Source organism: Aethalodelphis obliquidens, unplaced genomic scaffold, assembly GCF_003676395.1.
Source record: "Aethalodelphis obliquidens isolate GAN/ISIS:26980383/991018 unplaced genomic scaffold, ASM367639v1 scaffold11, whole genome shotgun sequence".
Classification (NCBI taxonomy): domain Eukaryota; kingdom Metazoa; phylum Chordata; class Mammalia; order Artiodactyla; family Delphinidae; genus Aethalodelphis; species Aethalodelphis obliquidens.
In genome coordinates this window covers 36,790,746-36,804,208 of record NW_020837955.1, presented here as the reverse complement: position 1 = coordinate 36,804,208, position 13,463 = coordinate 36,790,746, and the positions used below count along the sequence as shown (strand labels likewise).

The following is a 13,463-nucleotide window of genomic DNA, read 5'->3' as shown; positions in this document are numbered from 1 at the left end:
ATTTGTAGAGTGCCTTACCCATGAGAACATGTTGCATGAGTTAAAAGCAAAAACAGTTCAATAATGAGCATCTTGTCTCCTTCCTAATTTCTTCTCTTTATTTAAGGTGTGACCCCTGCCCCCCCAACTGTTCTGGCACATAAATGAGGAAGGCTTCATGCCTCCTGATGCTTAATTATCTGATGCTTAATTATCCATGTCACATCTGACAAGTGACTGAAGTAGTTTCTGTTATGACAAATGGATCTTTTAGAATGGACTGATTCCCCCCCCCTTTGGCAATTCACATCATTGGCCTAGAAAACACCCAGTAATACAGAATTGTTTAAATTAGTTTGCAAAATCGTAACCAAAATGGCTTTGATTGGAAATCAAGTTTTAATGCTGCTTTGAAAAATACTTCCGTACAATGTTATCTTTCTCATAATGAAAAAAAGAAATAACATCTGATAAGTCCATGGTTTGTTGAAAGCACAGGTATTTTTTGTTTCCTTGTCTTAGGTCTTCCAAAAACTCTGCTTTGAGCTTGTTAAGTTCTTCGGCTAGAAGTTTCAAGTTGTACGGAAACAACTGTTCACCTAAAATAAAGATATTCTCAAATTATTTGTGTAAATTAAATCAAGCTGGACTGATGACAGCAGGAAATTAATTTGATTACTTCAGACAAACCATTCAGATTCTTCTATAAATCATAATTGAGTTGGTGTAATATATAGACAAAGGTCACATTAATGTGATACAGGCAGCTCATTTAAATAACTTGCTATGACATGAACGAGCAGAAAAGACAAACCTGAAAGGGACTTTTGACAAAATAAGTTGACTTAGTCTTATTGAATTAACAGGTAGTAAGGCAAAAAAGCAGAGCTAGAAAATGACAATTTGGCTTTGAAGCTCTGATAGACAATACCTAGAACAGTTGTCCAATATAATTTTCTACAATGATGGAAGTACTCTATATCTGCCCTGTTCTATCCAGCAGCCACTAGCCATGTGGGTAGTGTGACTGAGAACTGATTTTTTTGTTGAACAGCTTTACAGAGATATAAGTCACATAACATACAGTTTACCCATTTAAACTACAACTTAGTGGTTTTAGTATATTCACAGATATAAGCAACTATCACCACAGTCAATCTTTGAACATGTTTATCATCTGTACTCTTAGGTATCACCCTCTTAACTCCATTCCCCCCCTCTCTGCCCTCAATCCCTAAGCAACTGTTAATCTACTTGGGGTCTCTAGATTTCCCCATTGTGGACATTTCACATGACTGGACTCATAATGTGTGGCCTTTTGTGACTGGCTTCTTGCACTTTGCATAATGTTTTTAAGGTTCATCCATGTTGTAGTACTTCATTCCTTTTTGTGGCTGAATAATCCATTGTATGGATAGACCACATTTTGTTTGTCAGCCGATGGACATTTGGGTTGCTTCTACCTTTAGGCTATTAGGAATAATGCTGCTATAAGCACTTGTGTGCAAATTTTTATAGGAACATATGTCTTCATTTCTAGGTCCCGTGGTAATTGCATTTAATTGTCTGAGGAACCGCTAGGCTGTTTTCCAAAGCGGCTGCAGCACTTTACATTCCCAGCAATGGCATATGTGGGTTCTGAGTTCTCCGCATCCTACCTCTTGGACTTTTGGATGCTAGCTGTCCTAGTGGGTGTGCAGTGGTGTCTCATTGTGGTTTTGGTTAGCATTTCCCTGATGACTGATGATGTTTTCATGTGGTTACTGGTCATTTGTATATCTTCCCTGAAGAAATTTCAGATTCTTTGCCCATTTAAAAAATTGGGTTATTTTTATTATTGAGTTGTGAGAGTCCTTTATGTATTTCGGATATAAGTCCCTTATGAGATGTGATTTGCAAATATTTTCTCCAATTCTGTGGGTTGTCCCTTCACTTCCTTGATGGAAGGAGAACTGAATTTTTTTTCCGTTTTTTTTTTTTTTTTTTTTTGTGATACGCGGGCCTCTCACTGTTGTGGCCTCTCCCATGGGCCCAGCTGCTCTGCGGCATGTGGGATCTTCCCAGACCAGGGCATGAACCTATGTCCGCTGCATCGGCAGGCGGACTCTCAACCACTGCGCCACCAGGGAAGCCCAGGAGAACTGAATTTTTAAATTTTATTTAAGCACAGTTCTAGAAGCTAGTACCACCTCCTTCACACACACACACAAAATTAATGGGTAGGAAAAGAGTCAAGAGTAATTTGGGCATAACCCTATTCCCCCTTCCCTTCATTTTATGGACAGGCAAATAGTTGAAAGAACTCCTACAACTATTTTTGTTTTCATTCTGATCCGATGCCATTTTTGTTCCAGCTCTCTTTTTCAAACTTTGGATTACAACGCATACTAAGATGGAATCAAATAGAACACAGTTCATTAAACATGTGAAGGTTTTGTGAAACTTGTTTCTATGCAGGAGTGTGTCTGTGTACTGGGCTACACACTAGGTTACAGTATTAAAACCTGCTTACGGATCATGGTTCAAAAAAAGTCTGAAAAACAATATGGTTAGTATATTGTTTATTTTTCCAATGTTCTAAGTTTTTGTAAAGGTATTAATAATAAATGTTGGTGATGTGGGGGAACATGACAGAAAGCACCAACGAGAATCAGACTTAGCTCAGCAACAGGTTGCCCAGGTACAGTATTTAGCAGGTGTTAAGTTCAGCCTTGGGCAAGTTACTTATCCTCTCAGACCTTCCATTTCCCCATTTGTAAAATTACACTTACTTGATAGGATTCTAAAGACTAGAAACAATATTTATAAGGCACTTAGCATATAAAAGGAGTTCAAGAAATGTTAAGCTGCTGTTATTTTTTAAATCAAATTTTAAATATAGCAAAGAGTTCAATATTTAAAACCTGAAGGAGGGCTTCCCTGGTGGCGCAGTGGTTGAGAGTCCGCCTGCCGATGCAGGGGACACAGGTTCGTGCCCCGGTCCGGGAAGATGCCACATGCCACGGAGCCTGCGCGTCCGGAGCCTGTGCTCCGCAACGGGAGAGACCGCAGCAGTGAGGGGCCCGCGTACCGCAAAAAAAAAAAAAAAAGAAAAAACAGAAAGGAATTATTTTATAAAACTATAATTATCACATATTTCATCTAAGTTCAGACTGACAATGCACTAAGCCTGTTCAAACTCCATGCTGATTTTACACCTGGCCCCTGACTACCTCTCCCCATCCCCTCACCCCAGACTCAATGGCTTTTTTTCTGTTCTAGAACATACCAACTTTACCTGTGGACTTTTGCACTTGATGTGTCCACTGCCTAAAATGATCCTGCAGGCATCAGCATGGCTTGCTGTTCCCTTTCATTCACATCTTTGCTTCAATGCCATTTCCTCTGAGAAGGCTTCCTGATTACCCTTTTAAAAATAAATCCTCCCATCACTACCTTGCCTTACCCTACTTTACTTTTCTTCAGAGCACCGGCATATATTCATGTATTTATTTATTTTTTGTGTCTCCTCACTATGATGTTCTGCTCCCTCTCAACTCCCCAGTATCCAAAATAAAGCCTAGTACAGAGTAGCCACTCAATAAAAACCTATTGGATGGATGAATGCCTGGTTCCAGAGGTAGAAGTTTTAGCTTAATATTACCAAGTTGCATATTTAAACTGAAAACATGATGTAAACTTTATGAATGAAAGCAAATAAACTACCCACGTCCACGGAACAAGAGTAGCAGGAAAGAATAGTCTCAACTAAATAGAATCTTAACCACTCAACACACCTTTCGCTTCCTTCATTGTCTGAGAGACAATTCTTCGGAGGGTCTGATCAGCTTGATGAAGAATGTTAGTTGAACAAATAATTCTGTCTGTTTCCTAGGTAATAGACATTGTTATTGGAACAGTTATCTAGTTTTACAAAAGAAATAACTAAAGTGTAGGGGATGCATAGGTGAAGAGATACAGAAAAGGAAACGTGACTTTTCTGTTCCAGTTATTCTTCCCTAGGAGAGGGTCTAAACGAAATACATCCAGTTGTAAACTGGGTTCCACGTAGGCAGTATGCTGGTAAATGTCTAAGAATGGGCTCTCAAAGAGAAAAACACAAACCTATCCATAGCATTTTGTCTATTTCTACGACGTAAATATTCCCATCCACGCCCACTTGGAGCTACCAACATGTCAACAGGCTCCAACGTTTCTGAAAATTGAACAGTCGTCTTTGACCAGGCAGTGCAAGCTCCCTCCAGAGTACCACTGCATCCAGGTGTCAGGAGCTGAATGCTGGTAAGATGCCAAGGCAGGGACAAAGTGTCTCCCAAGTGTTATTCATATTTTACACTCAGGTCAAAAAGATCTTCCTACAAAAAGTTCCTTCTCATTTATACTAAATCTAAACTGGAAGACTTACCTTTTGTTCCACATTCTCCTCCACGTATTTTATTGGATTTTCCAAAGCAGTAAGCAGTAAATCAGTCAATTTCAGTCTATAAGAGAAGGTAGGACAAAATAAATCCTTATATCAAACACCTGTTTTTAAAGAACTTGTGTTTATGGGTACTAAGCTGAATTCTAGAGGAATGAAAGTGGTATATCCAAACTCCTGAACAAAAGGGGAAAAGCAAAGCGATTTGGGAGCTACCTTCTACTTGCAAAATTAAAATGTAGAAGCTCAAAACAAGTCATAAGCCCCCCAAATCCCCTCATGTAAAAAAATGTTAATTTCCTAAGACTCCTATCAATATGGTTTTAAAAGACATTCTCTCTTTTCCCTCATTAACTGCTGAACTTTAGGCTCCTAGAACTTTATATTCCCTAAAGAAGGAAGCTTAGTCTTTATTTTCTGGCTTCTGCTCATTTACTGGATGTGAATTTGCAAAGTTCCCCACAGGACAAGAGGTCATCGAGGGTTGCAGTAGAATTCATTTATTCATTTAACAAATGTTTATTGAGCATCTTCATATATGAAAAGTGTTGTACAACTATGTATGTGAAACTATGTGCTAAGCTGGGGGGGTAGCAAGATCCCTACCCTCTCTAAGCCTGATAACGTAATGGAGAGAGAGAATAAATAAATAAGCAAAAAATAATAGTTTCAGACAGTGACAAGTGGATAAGTGAGTGAAGATAATGAACAAAATGATCATAAGAGAGTGACTGGCTAGCCTACTTAACACCCTTCCCGCTGGGTAGGATGGTCAGGGAAGCCAGTGAAGCTTACATACGTGGGAAGGGTAGAGGGGACGGCAAGCACTATGGCCCCGAGACAAGAACAAGCTTCTCGTGTTCCGGGGACAGAAAAGGCCAGTGTGGTTGAAAAGGAGCAAGGGGAGAGTCGTGGGACATGAGGCTGGGGAGTTAATCAGGATTAGAGCTGGGGGGCGGGGAGGATAACTTGGGAGGTTGGAATCGACACATACACACTACCATATATAAAATAGGTAACTAACAAGGACCTACTGTAGAGCACAGGGAACTCTACTCAATACTCTGTAATGGCCCATATTGGAAAAGAATCTAAAAAAGAGTGGATAATATATATTATTAAGTGAGTCAGGTATAACTGACTCACTTTGCTGTCACCTGAAACTAACACAACATTGTAAAGCAACTCTACTCCAATAAAAATTAAAAGCAAACAAAGAAATTTAGGGATCAGATTTAAAATTCCAAAAAAAGGAAAAGAAAAGAAAGTACTGAATGTCATGTCTCTGAGAATATAAATTATGAAGTCTGTCACTCAAATATCATGTACATGACAGGCAGATTTTCATCTGATGAGATTTTTAATTATACGAAGTGAAAACTTTTAATGCAATCATGAGAGAGTTACATGTCAAAGTAAAGCTCTAATTTAAGTTTTCCAGAATAGTCTCATCTTAAAAAACAAGATTCTTTTCCCCCCAGCGTTCCACTCTCTGTTTTTGCTGACCTAAACTTTTCCCCCTATGAGTCACCCAACTAGAAAAACAAAACATCTTCCTTGAATGGACATATTTTTAGTAAAAGAATAGAACGTTAAAAAAAAAAGAAATCAGGGTTAGAGTGTGCAAGTTATGGTAAGGAGTTTAAATTTTACTCAGATACAAGGAGTAGCACTGAAAAAACGTAAGCCAGTGAAGTCACTGAATTAAACGTTCGCCTCAACGTGATCTTTCTCACAAAGAAAAGAGCCCAGGTTCTGGAATGAGTGAGACTGCAATGGGTCCAAATCTTGGCTCTGCCATTTACTATCTGCATATGTTACTTTACTTACCTGGGCCTCAGTTGTCCCATCATGAAAGGGGGATAATTGTATCTGCCCTCAAAGGGTTGTTGTGAGGACTGAGTCAGATTATACGTATAAAGTGTCCAGAACTTGCCCAGGACATAGTATCTGCTCGACAGCTGTTCCTGCTAATAGTATACTAGTAGTAGCATTAGTAGTGGTAGTGGTAACAGTAATGGTAGTGGTAATAGCAGTAGTGGTGATGGTAGTATAGTAGTAGTAGCAGCAGCAGCAGCAGCAGTAGTATTTCACAGAAGCCTGGGAAAGGTATATTTGTCACATCATCTTTCAACTTCCAATTCAGGGCCACCAGACTTCAGACTTCAGTCATAGCCATGCTATGACTATTCTGGACCATATTCTTAAGACCCAAAACAAAACTGCAGATTATGTTCAGGGTTGGCACTGACACTGGCAAAGCTCACACTCTTCCTTGCTTCTAGCAAGAACTGGCCCCCAGAGCAGTGATGCTAACCTTAGACTGCTCTCATGGGGTAAAATGGGGTATCTCAATGCCTCAACCAGCCATTCACTTGCAAAGGAAAACATTTTCAGTACTCCAGAAAGAGTAGCCATCAACTGGCTACACGCTCGCCTTCTCAGAGTTTCAAGATATTATGAGAAGTTAGAATTAGAAATCTCAGCCATAGCTTATTTCATTAACCCTATAAACAACAGTTACTTAAATCGAATTTTTTCTTTTTTCCTTAGAATGTTAGAGTATTACAAAATCCGTGGAAACTGTATCCTGGGAACAAAACATTTTGAGGAATGAGTTTAAAAAATTAGCCTTTTAAAAACTGCTGATCCCCTCTGGACAACAGTCAGGCAGGAACTAAGGAACTGTGGGCAATATACCTCTCGAACTGCACTGTCCCATGCAGCAGCCGCAGGCCACATGCAGCCAGTTAAGTTTAAAGTGATTAAAATAACATTTAAAATTCAGGTAGTAAGTTGCACTGGCTATACTTCAAGTGCTCAATGGTCAGTCGCATGTGGCTAGCAGCTACCATGCTGGGCAGGGCAAACAGAGAACATTTCTATCATCAGTGAAACTTCTATCAGAAATGTGCTAAACTAGAACTCTCCAGAACTCTCGAACTCTCAAGACCTATTTTAGGAATGAAATGCATTAGGCACCATAGCCACAAGCCTCACATCTACACAAGCAGTGTAGGTTTTAGGCAAATTAGGATTTAGTACCAGTTCCACTCCTTTTCTCTCTATAAGAAGACTACTGGGCAATCTATTTAGACTATGCTACTTCAACAAGAGTATCAGAGATGTGCCCTACTCTGAACTCCCTGCCCTGACCTCTGGGAAACAGTATAATTTTAACAAGAGTACACATCTGCAAACAAACCTGGGTTCACGTCTCAGCTGTAACTTACAATCTCAGTGACTCTGGGCAAACTAAACTTCCTCAGTTCCCTCTTCTAAAGAAAGGGAAAATAATGTCCTTCTCCAAGGCTTGTGTGAAGAGTAACCGGGTGGATACAGGGAAAGCATTCAGCACAGTGCCTGGCTCAGCAAAGCAGCTAGTGAAGGACACCTTTGAGTAGGCTACCTGGCCTCTGAAGTACACGCTGGGCTCTGAATTGTGAGGCTGTTGTGTTCCCAAGCATTTTTCTCAGGGTTGGGCTTTTCTATCTTGCTTCCCATCAGGTGGATGGTCTCGGCAGGCACTGGAAGTGGTCTCTGGCCATTCCTCTGTAGACAGGTCTCGAGAGAACATTCTAAAAAGAGCTGGCAAAAGCCTAATGAATCTGAAAACCATTCAAAAACCACAAAATTACTCGGGTACTATTTTTCCAAAATGTGAAATAAACGTACTTAGACAAGTTATCCCACCTGCAGCAGGAAAGACCATTTGCAATACTGAACGTGTAGCTTTGAAAATTAAGTAAATCCATATAAACCTCCTAATCCAATCAAGTTCTCACTAAAGACAGTAGTGATTTTGATATGCGAATGTCTGAGTGTAAGAAAAAAAATGTGTTAATTACATTTCCGAGCCAGCTGATAGACTTCATATCTCATACTTTGATAATAAAAGTTGTCATCTAAAATCAAAAGCAGAGGTCTAGAAACAGCAGTCTTCGTTAAGAGATAGTGAGACTGGGCCTCAAGTGCTGAAGAAGATATCAGATCTTGATCCTTCAAGCAGGTTAGAAAATCCTCCCACATGGCTTCAGTCCTGCTGGGTGGGGCAGACATCTGACACCCGTTAATGACAGCCAGAAAGAAGTATTCAAGGTACTTCAACAGTTCCTGGCGAAGCGATTTCCACTGGGATGGCTGCAAAATACCGTAGAATTGCAATTTATATTAGGCTTTGGCCAGTAGAGTGGTCATGCCTCAACAACCCCCTGCTCCATATGATAATTTCTGAACCATTTGGAGTTCTCTAGACACAACTTGCTTTCTCATCCTCATGTCTTCATATACGCTGTTCCCTCTGCCTGAAAAACTACTCAGTGATGTTAGTTCTCTGTGAACTCTTCTCAGACTCAACCATGCAGAAGGCAGCTCAGATCGTCCCTTGCCTATCATGACACCCTGTTCTGTGTATATTGGGTCTCCACTTTAACAGGGTTTACATTGTTTAGGTATCTCTATGTCCCTGCTAGATCAATAGTCTACTGTATACCCAGGCTTCAGCAGAGGGTCAGACACCTAATAGATGCTCCAGAAATGTATATGAAATGACTGAATGAATAAGTGAATAAATGAAAGAATGAAAAGCTGTTACCATCCAGGAGAAAGGAGGAACCAAAATCAATATGCTGGGACTTCCCTGGTGGCACAGTGGTTAAGAATCCACCCGCCAATGCAAGGGACACGCATTTGATCCCTAGTCCAGGAAGATCCCACATGCTGCAGAGCAACTAAGTCCGTGCGCCATAACTACTGAGCCTGCGCTCTAGGGCCCATGAGCCACAACTACTGAAGCCCACGCGCCTAGAGCCCGTGCTCCGCAGCAAGAGAAGCCACCGCAATAAGAAGCTCTTGCACCGCAATGAAGAGTAGCCCCCGCTCGTGGCAACTAGAGAAAGCCTGCGTGCAGCAACGAAGACCCAATGCAGCCAAAAAAAAAAACACAAAAAAAACAATATCCTGCCAAGATAAAATAGTCTAGCTAAGATACAGCAATGCTCATTTGCCCTTGAAATAAGAAAAGTTGTAGATAGAAAGAGGATCAGCTGAAAGGTCCCTGGGTCCAGGTGAAAAGACCTCAGGCTAACAACAGGATTGGAATGGGATCGGGAAAGATAGAGGAAGCAGACTGAGGAGAAGAGAATAAATAGCTTGAAAATATAAGTAGTCTTGCACTACTCAAAGGCTCTGGTGAACACTGACATAGTTATGAGGTCAAGGCTGGAGGGAAAACACAAGGACAGGAGATCAGGATCCCTCTCCTGTCTGTCCATGCTCTACCACATCACTGAGATTATGGCACATAAAACAAATACATCAGCAAAACCCACTCAAAAGGAAACAGAAACACGATCACTTCCTAAAAGGTGAGATATCCTACTCGTGGTGACTGGATGAGCTCCATGGCCTTGGTCTGTAGGGGGAGAGTGGAAAAAATATAATAAGAAAAGTGAGGGAAAACCCCAGCAGATACAACAATCCCTATCAACAACTTCCAGCTTTCTCCATAGTGGTAAAAATACTATTACTTAAGTAAATCCGGTGCTACCAGGGGCCTGATACTGTATTTACCTCACAATTAACCAAGAATGAGGAAGTATATAACTTTGGTGGAGAAGTTCAAAACTCTTCCATGTGCCAAATGTACTGTATTTTTGCATATATACTTAGAGTGGAATCACACCATATGTGAATCTTATTTATGTAAATTCATCTACATTCGGCACTAAATGACAAAAATAACTTTAAAATTTTCAGAATATGTTAATCAAAGAGTATTTTCTCTAGAGTGAGCATGAGATGGGTGACGTGAATCTACTCTTCCCCGCGGAAGTCTCAGTTTTCTCAAGGGGATGCATCTCACAGCGCTGAGGGTGATCGGAGGGCTTAAAGAGAAGTATGTACTGGGAACCCAAGCTGACCCCTAAATACAAAGCCTATTACTTCATCTGGTGGTCAACTAAGAAAGAGCCATCTTTTCCTATTCTGGCAGAAGCAGGTTTACCCTCGGTTGAATGAAGATCCAGCTTCAGAGGCCAAGTCCTTCATTTGTACAGAATCTATTGTCACAGGAGGGGCCCTAGTAAGTACGCTGTCACTTATAATTTTGTACGCTTTTTCTTTAAAAGGGTTTCCCCAAACCGCATAACTTAAAGCCCCACAATACCTGGGTTCGCCTGGCTGAATGTTAAATTGGCTGTGCTGGAATTTTTGAGAGATTCTGTCCTTCTTTTCAGAACAACTTTCCCAAAGGATTTTCAGGAGGATATTTGATTATGGGGGACTTCCACCTTGCACGCTGACTTCAGACCCTAACCTTATGCTGGTGGCTTGTTTGCATCGTTTCCTATTTCTAGTCAACTCATTCTGTGTTAAACCAGCTCCCCTTTCCTCGAACTCCTGTCTCTCCTCTATCAGAGATCCACCTCCCACACCAGGTATTACCCAGTACAAGTATCGTGGAGTTTGTAGATTTCCCTCCGCTACAGCAGTCTAGGCCCCGCCCCCTCCGTACTGACCAATGGGCGAGCGCTCGCCTCCTCTAGGAACGCGTCTGGCATGACGTCATCATAGGCGACGACGCCCACGGCCCAGCTACTCTCCTGCCGTAGACGGTGGCTGAGGGCACGCGCGAAGGTCGACTTTCCTGCTGCGGGCAGTCCGCAGAGGACGCAGAGACCTAACTTCTTCGGCTTCTCGCTGCGCGCTCCTCTGGCGTCCTCGCTTGCCTTCATGCTGTCGCGAGAGACCCGAGGTGGCTGTGAGCGTTGTCTGCGGAAATGTCCGCCAACTGCGCATGCACACTCCTACCGCCCTCTTGCGTCGCCTGTTGGCGCAATGGAGGAATGGGCGAGCCTTCGGCTCCAAACACCATGCGTGGTGGCGGTTGTATCCGAGGTCGTCCCCTTGGTCGCCGGAACCCCTGGTACTAAGCTTTCTGTGAGGCGAGTCCTCTAGTCTGGTAAGTCCACGGGGATGCGTTTCGTAAAACCTGGACGTTTCCTAAAGGGTCGTAAAGTTAGACAAACTTCAGTTAGAATCATCCTTCCGGAAACTTGCAAACCATTAGGATCTGCGCCTCGGGCTTTTGTTTGTTGGTTTTTACGATGAAGTCCCTTGCCTAGGAAAATCGCTGAAGGGACTTCGAGTCTTTTCCTCCAGCAGTCTTTGGAAGGTCAGTTACTGGAAATCAAAAAATAGGAGTCGAATCTGGGTCCGACGACTGTGCTCCGCTGCCCCTCACAGATGTGATAGGTGGAAGGGCAAAGTAAATAGTAGTCATTGCATCCTAACGCCGCCAGTCGGCAGCAAGTGCGAAGAAATAAAGGCAGGAAAGGAACATCCCCAGACTTCAAGCCCAGTGCATTCATGCAGAAAACACTAGGTATTTTAGTGTTAAAAAAGAAATGCTAAGCTGTGAAGAAGTATAAAACAAATTCTCTCTGTAGGGATGTGGTGTAGAAAAATTGAATTCATATTCTAGCTTTCACCTCATTTTAGGAGATTACTTCTTAGTCATATGAAATTATGTTTAAAATGTGAACGAGTGAAAATCAGTGTATACTGGGACAAAATATAATCAATAACCCAATGCTAAATCTGATATATTTTTGATTACAGAGCATGTACACATAATCTCATTTTTTTTCTCTTGGATTGAAGGTGAGCATTGAATTAAACATACTTTTCATTTCATGACATTTTATTGTCATAGGCCCAGTGCAAGATCCCTCTCCTTTATTATTTTTCATCACTTATCCACACTCACACTCATTTCCTCCCCTTTTCCTAGGCAACCTTTTTTTTTTTCTCGTTTAAACATGGTTATTGTTTGTTTGCTTATTTTAAGATAGACTTTTTAAAGAGCAGTTTTAGGTTCATAGCAAAATTGAGCAGCAAGTACAGAGAGTTCACATATACCTCCCCCCGCCCCCAGTCTCTCTGGCTATCAACATCCAGTGTGGTACAGTTGTTACAATCGATGAACCTACACATACTATCGCCCAAAGTCCACAGTTTACACAGGGTTTACTCTTGGTGTTATACATTCTATGAGTTTTGGCAAATGTATGATGATGTGTATCCATTATTGTAGTGTCATACAGAATAGGTTCACTGCCCTAAAGATCCTCTGTGCTCTACCTGTTCATCTCTCCCTACCTCAGCAGCTGGTTATCTTTTTGCTGCCTGCATAGTTTTGCCTTTTCCAGAAGGTTATATAGTTGGAATCATACAGCCTTTTCATATTTGCTTCTTTCACATCTTTCATGGCTTGATTGCTTGTATCTTTTTAAGCGCTGAATGATATTCCACTGTCCGGATGAATCACAGTTTATTCATTCACCTACAAAGGTTACCTTGGTTGCTTCCAAGTTTTGGCAATTGTGAATAAAGCTACTATAAACATCTGTGTGCAGATTTTTGCATGGACATAAATTTTCAACTTATGGTATCTGGGTAAATACCAAGGAGCGTGATTACTCGATCTTGTGGTAAGAGTATGTTAGTTTTGTAAGAAAGTGACAGACTGTCTTCCAAAGTGGTTGTATCATTTTGCATTCCCACTGCAATGAATGAGAGTTCTTGTTGCTTCATATCTTTGTCAGCACTTGGTGTTGTCAGGGTTTAAAATATTCTAATAGGTGGGTAGTGTAACCAAACAGGACCCTATGGGGCCTTCCCAGAACAGACCCCGCCCCCCCCCCACCATGTCCTCCGCCTGCCTCTTGTCTGTAGAAACACTTTAGCCTCCTAGGCCTTCCCCAGGTTCCAAACAGTAAATTTAATCAGAGAAGTGAGAAAATGCAGAAAGAAAGGAAAACAGTCAAGCAAGACAAAATAATAATAGTTTAGTCATTAAACAAAGTCAAGGACCTTTACTTCCTCCTCAAGGGTTATAGATAATATTCTGAGCCAAGTCCTTTGAGCTGTTTTGCAGATACTGAAATCCCCACTAGGCGGAAGAAGTTAACTCTATGCTGCTAACAAGCACGTATGCATGGGGGCCCTGGAATCAATCTCCAGCAGATACTGAGGGATAACTATCTTCTCCGGTGAGGTTTTT

At 41.5% G+C, this 13,463-nt stretch overlaps 1 protein-coding gene across 2 annotated transcripts; it reads right to left on the bottom strand.

The window, feature by feature from the left end:
- Window positions 1-271: 271 nt before the first annotated feature.
- PSTK (phosphoseryl-tRNA kinase) lies at window positions 272-11,246 on the bottom strand. Of its 2 annotated transcripts, XM_027112854.1 has the most exons (7): window positions 10,918-11,246; window positions 9,780-9,812; window positions 8,248-8,539; window positions 7,809-8,007; window positions 4,385-4,460; window positions 3,756-3,849; window positions 272-578 (listed from the first exon to the last, which is right to left on the bottom strand). In XM_027112854.1, the coding sequence occupies exons 1-7, from the start codon at window positions 11,131-11,133 to the stop codon at window positions 379-381; spliced, it is 1,110 nt and encodes a 369-aa protein (XP_026968655.1). In that variant the 5' UTR covers window positions 11,134-11,246; the 3' UTR covers window positions 272-378. The 2 variants fall into 2 exon arrangements, with proteins under 2 accessions (XP_026968655.1, XP_026968656.1); XM_027112855.1 differs by lacking the exon at window positions 9,780-9,812.
- Between the last annotated feature and the right edge of the window lie 2,217 nt (window positions 11,247-13,463).

Excerpts from the sequence above, each read along its gene's own strand:
- PSTK (XM_027112854.1), bottom strand. The coding sequence starts at position 11,133 with ATGAAGGCAAGCGAGGACGCCAGAGGAGCGCGCAGCGAGAAGCCGAAG. Across the intron at positions 8,008-8,247 it reads CTATCAGCTGGCTCGGAAAT|ATTCATTAGGCTTTTGCCAG; the intron begins GTAATTAACACA and ends AATGGTTTTCAG. Across the intron at positions 4,461-7,808 it reads GCGTGTACTTCAGAGGCCAG|ACTGAAATTGACTGATTTAC; the intron begins GTAGCCTACTCA and ends CTTCTCTTATAG.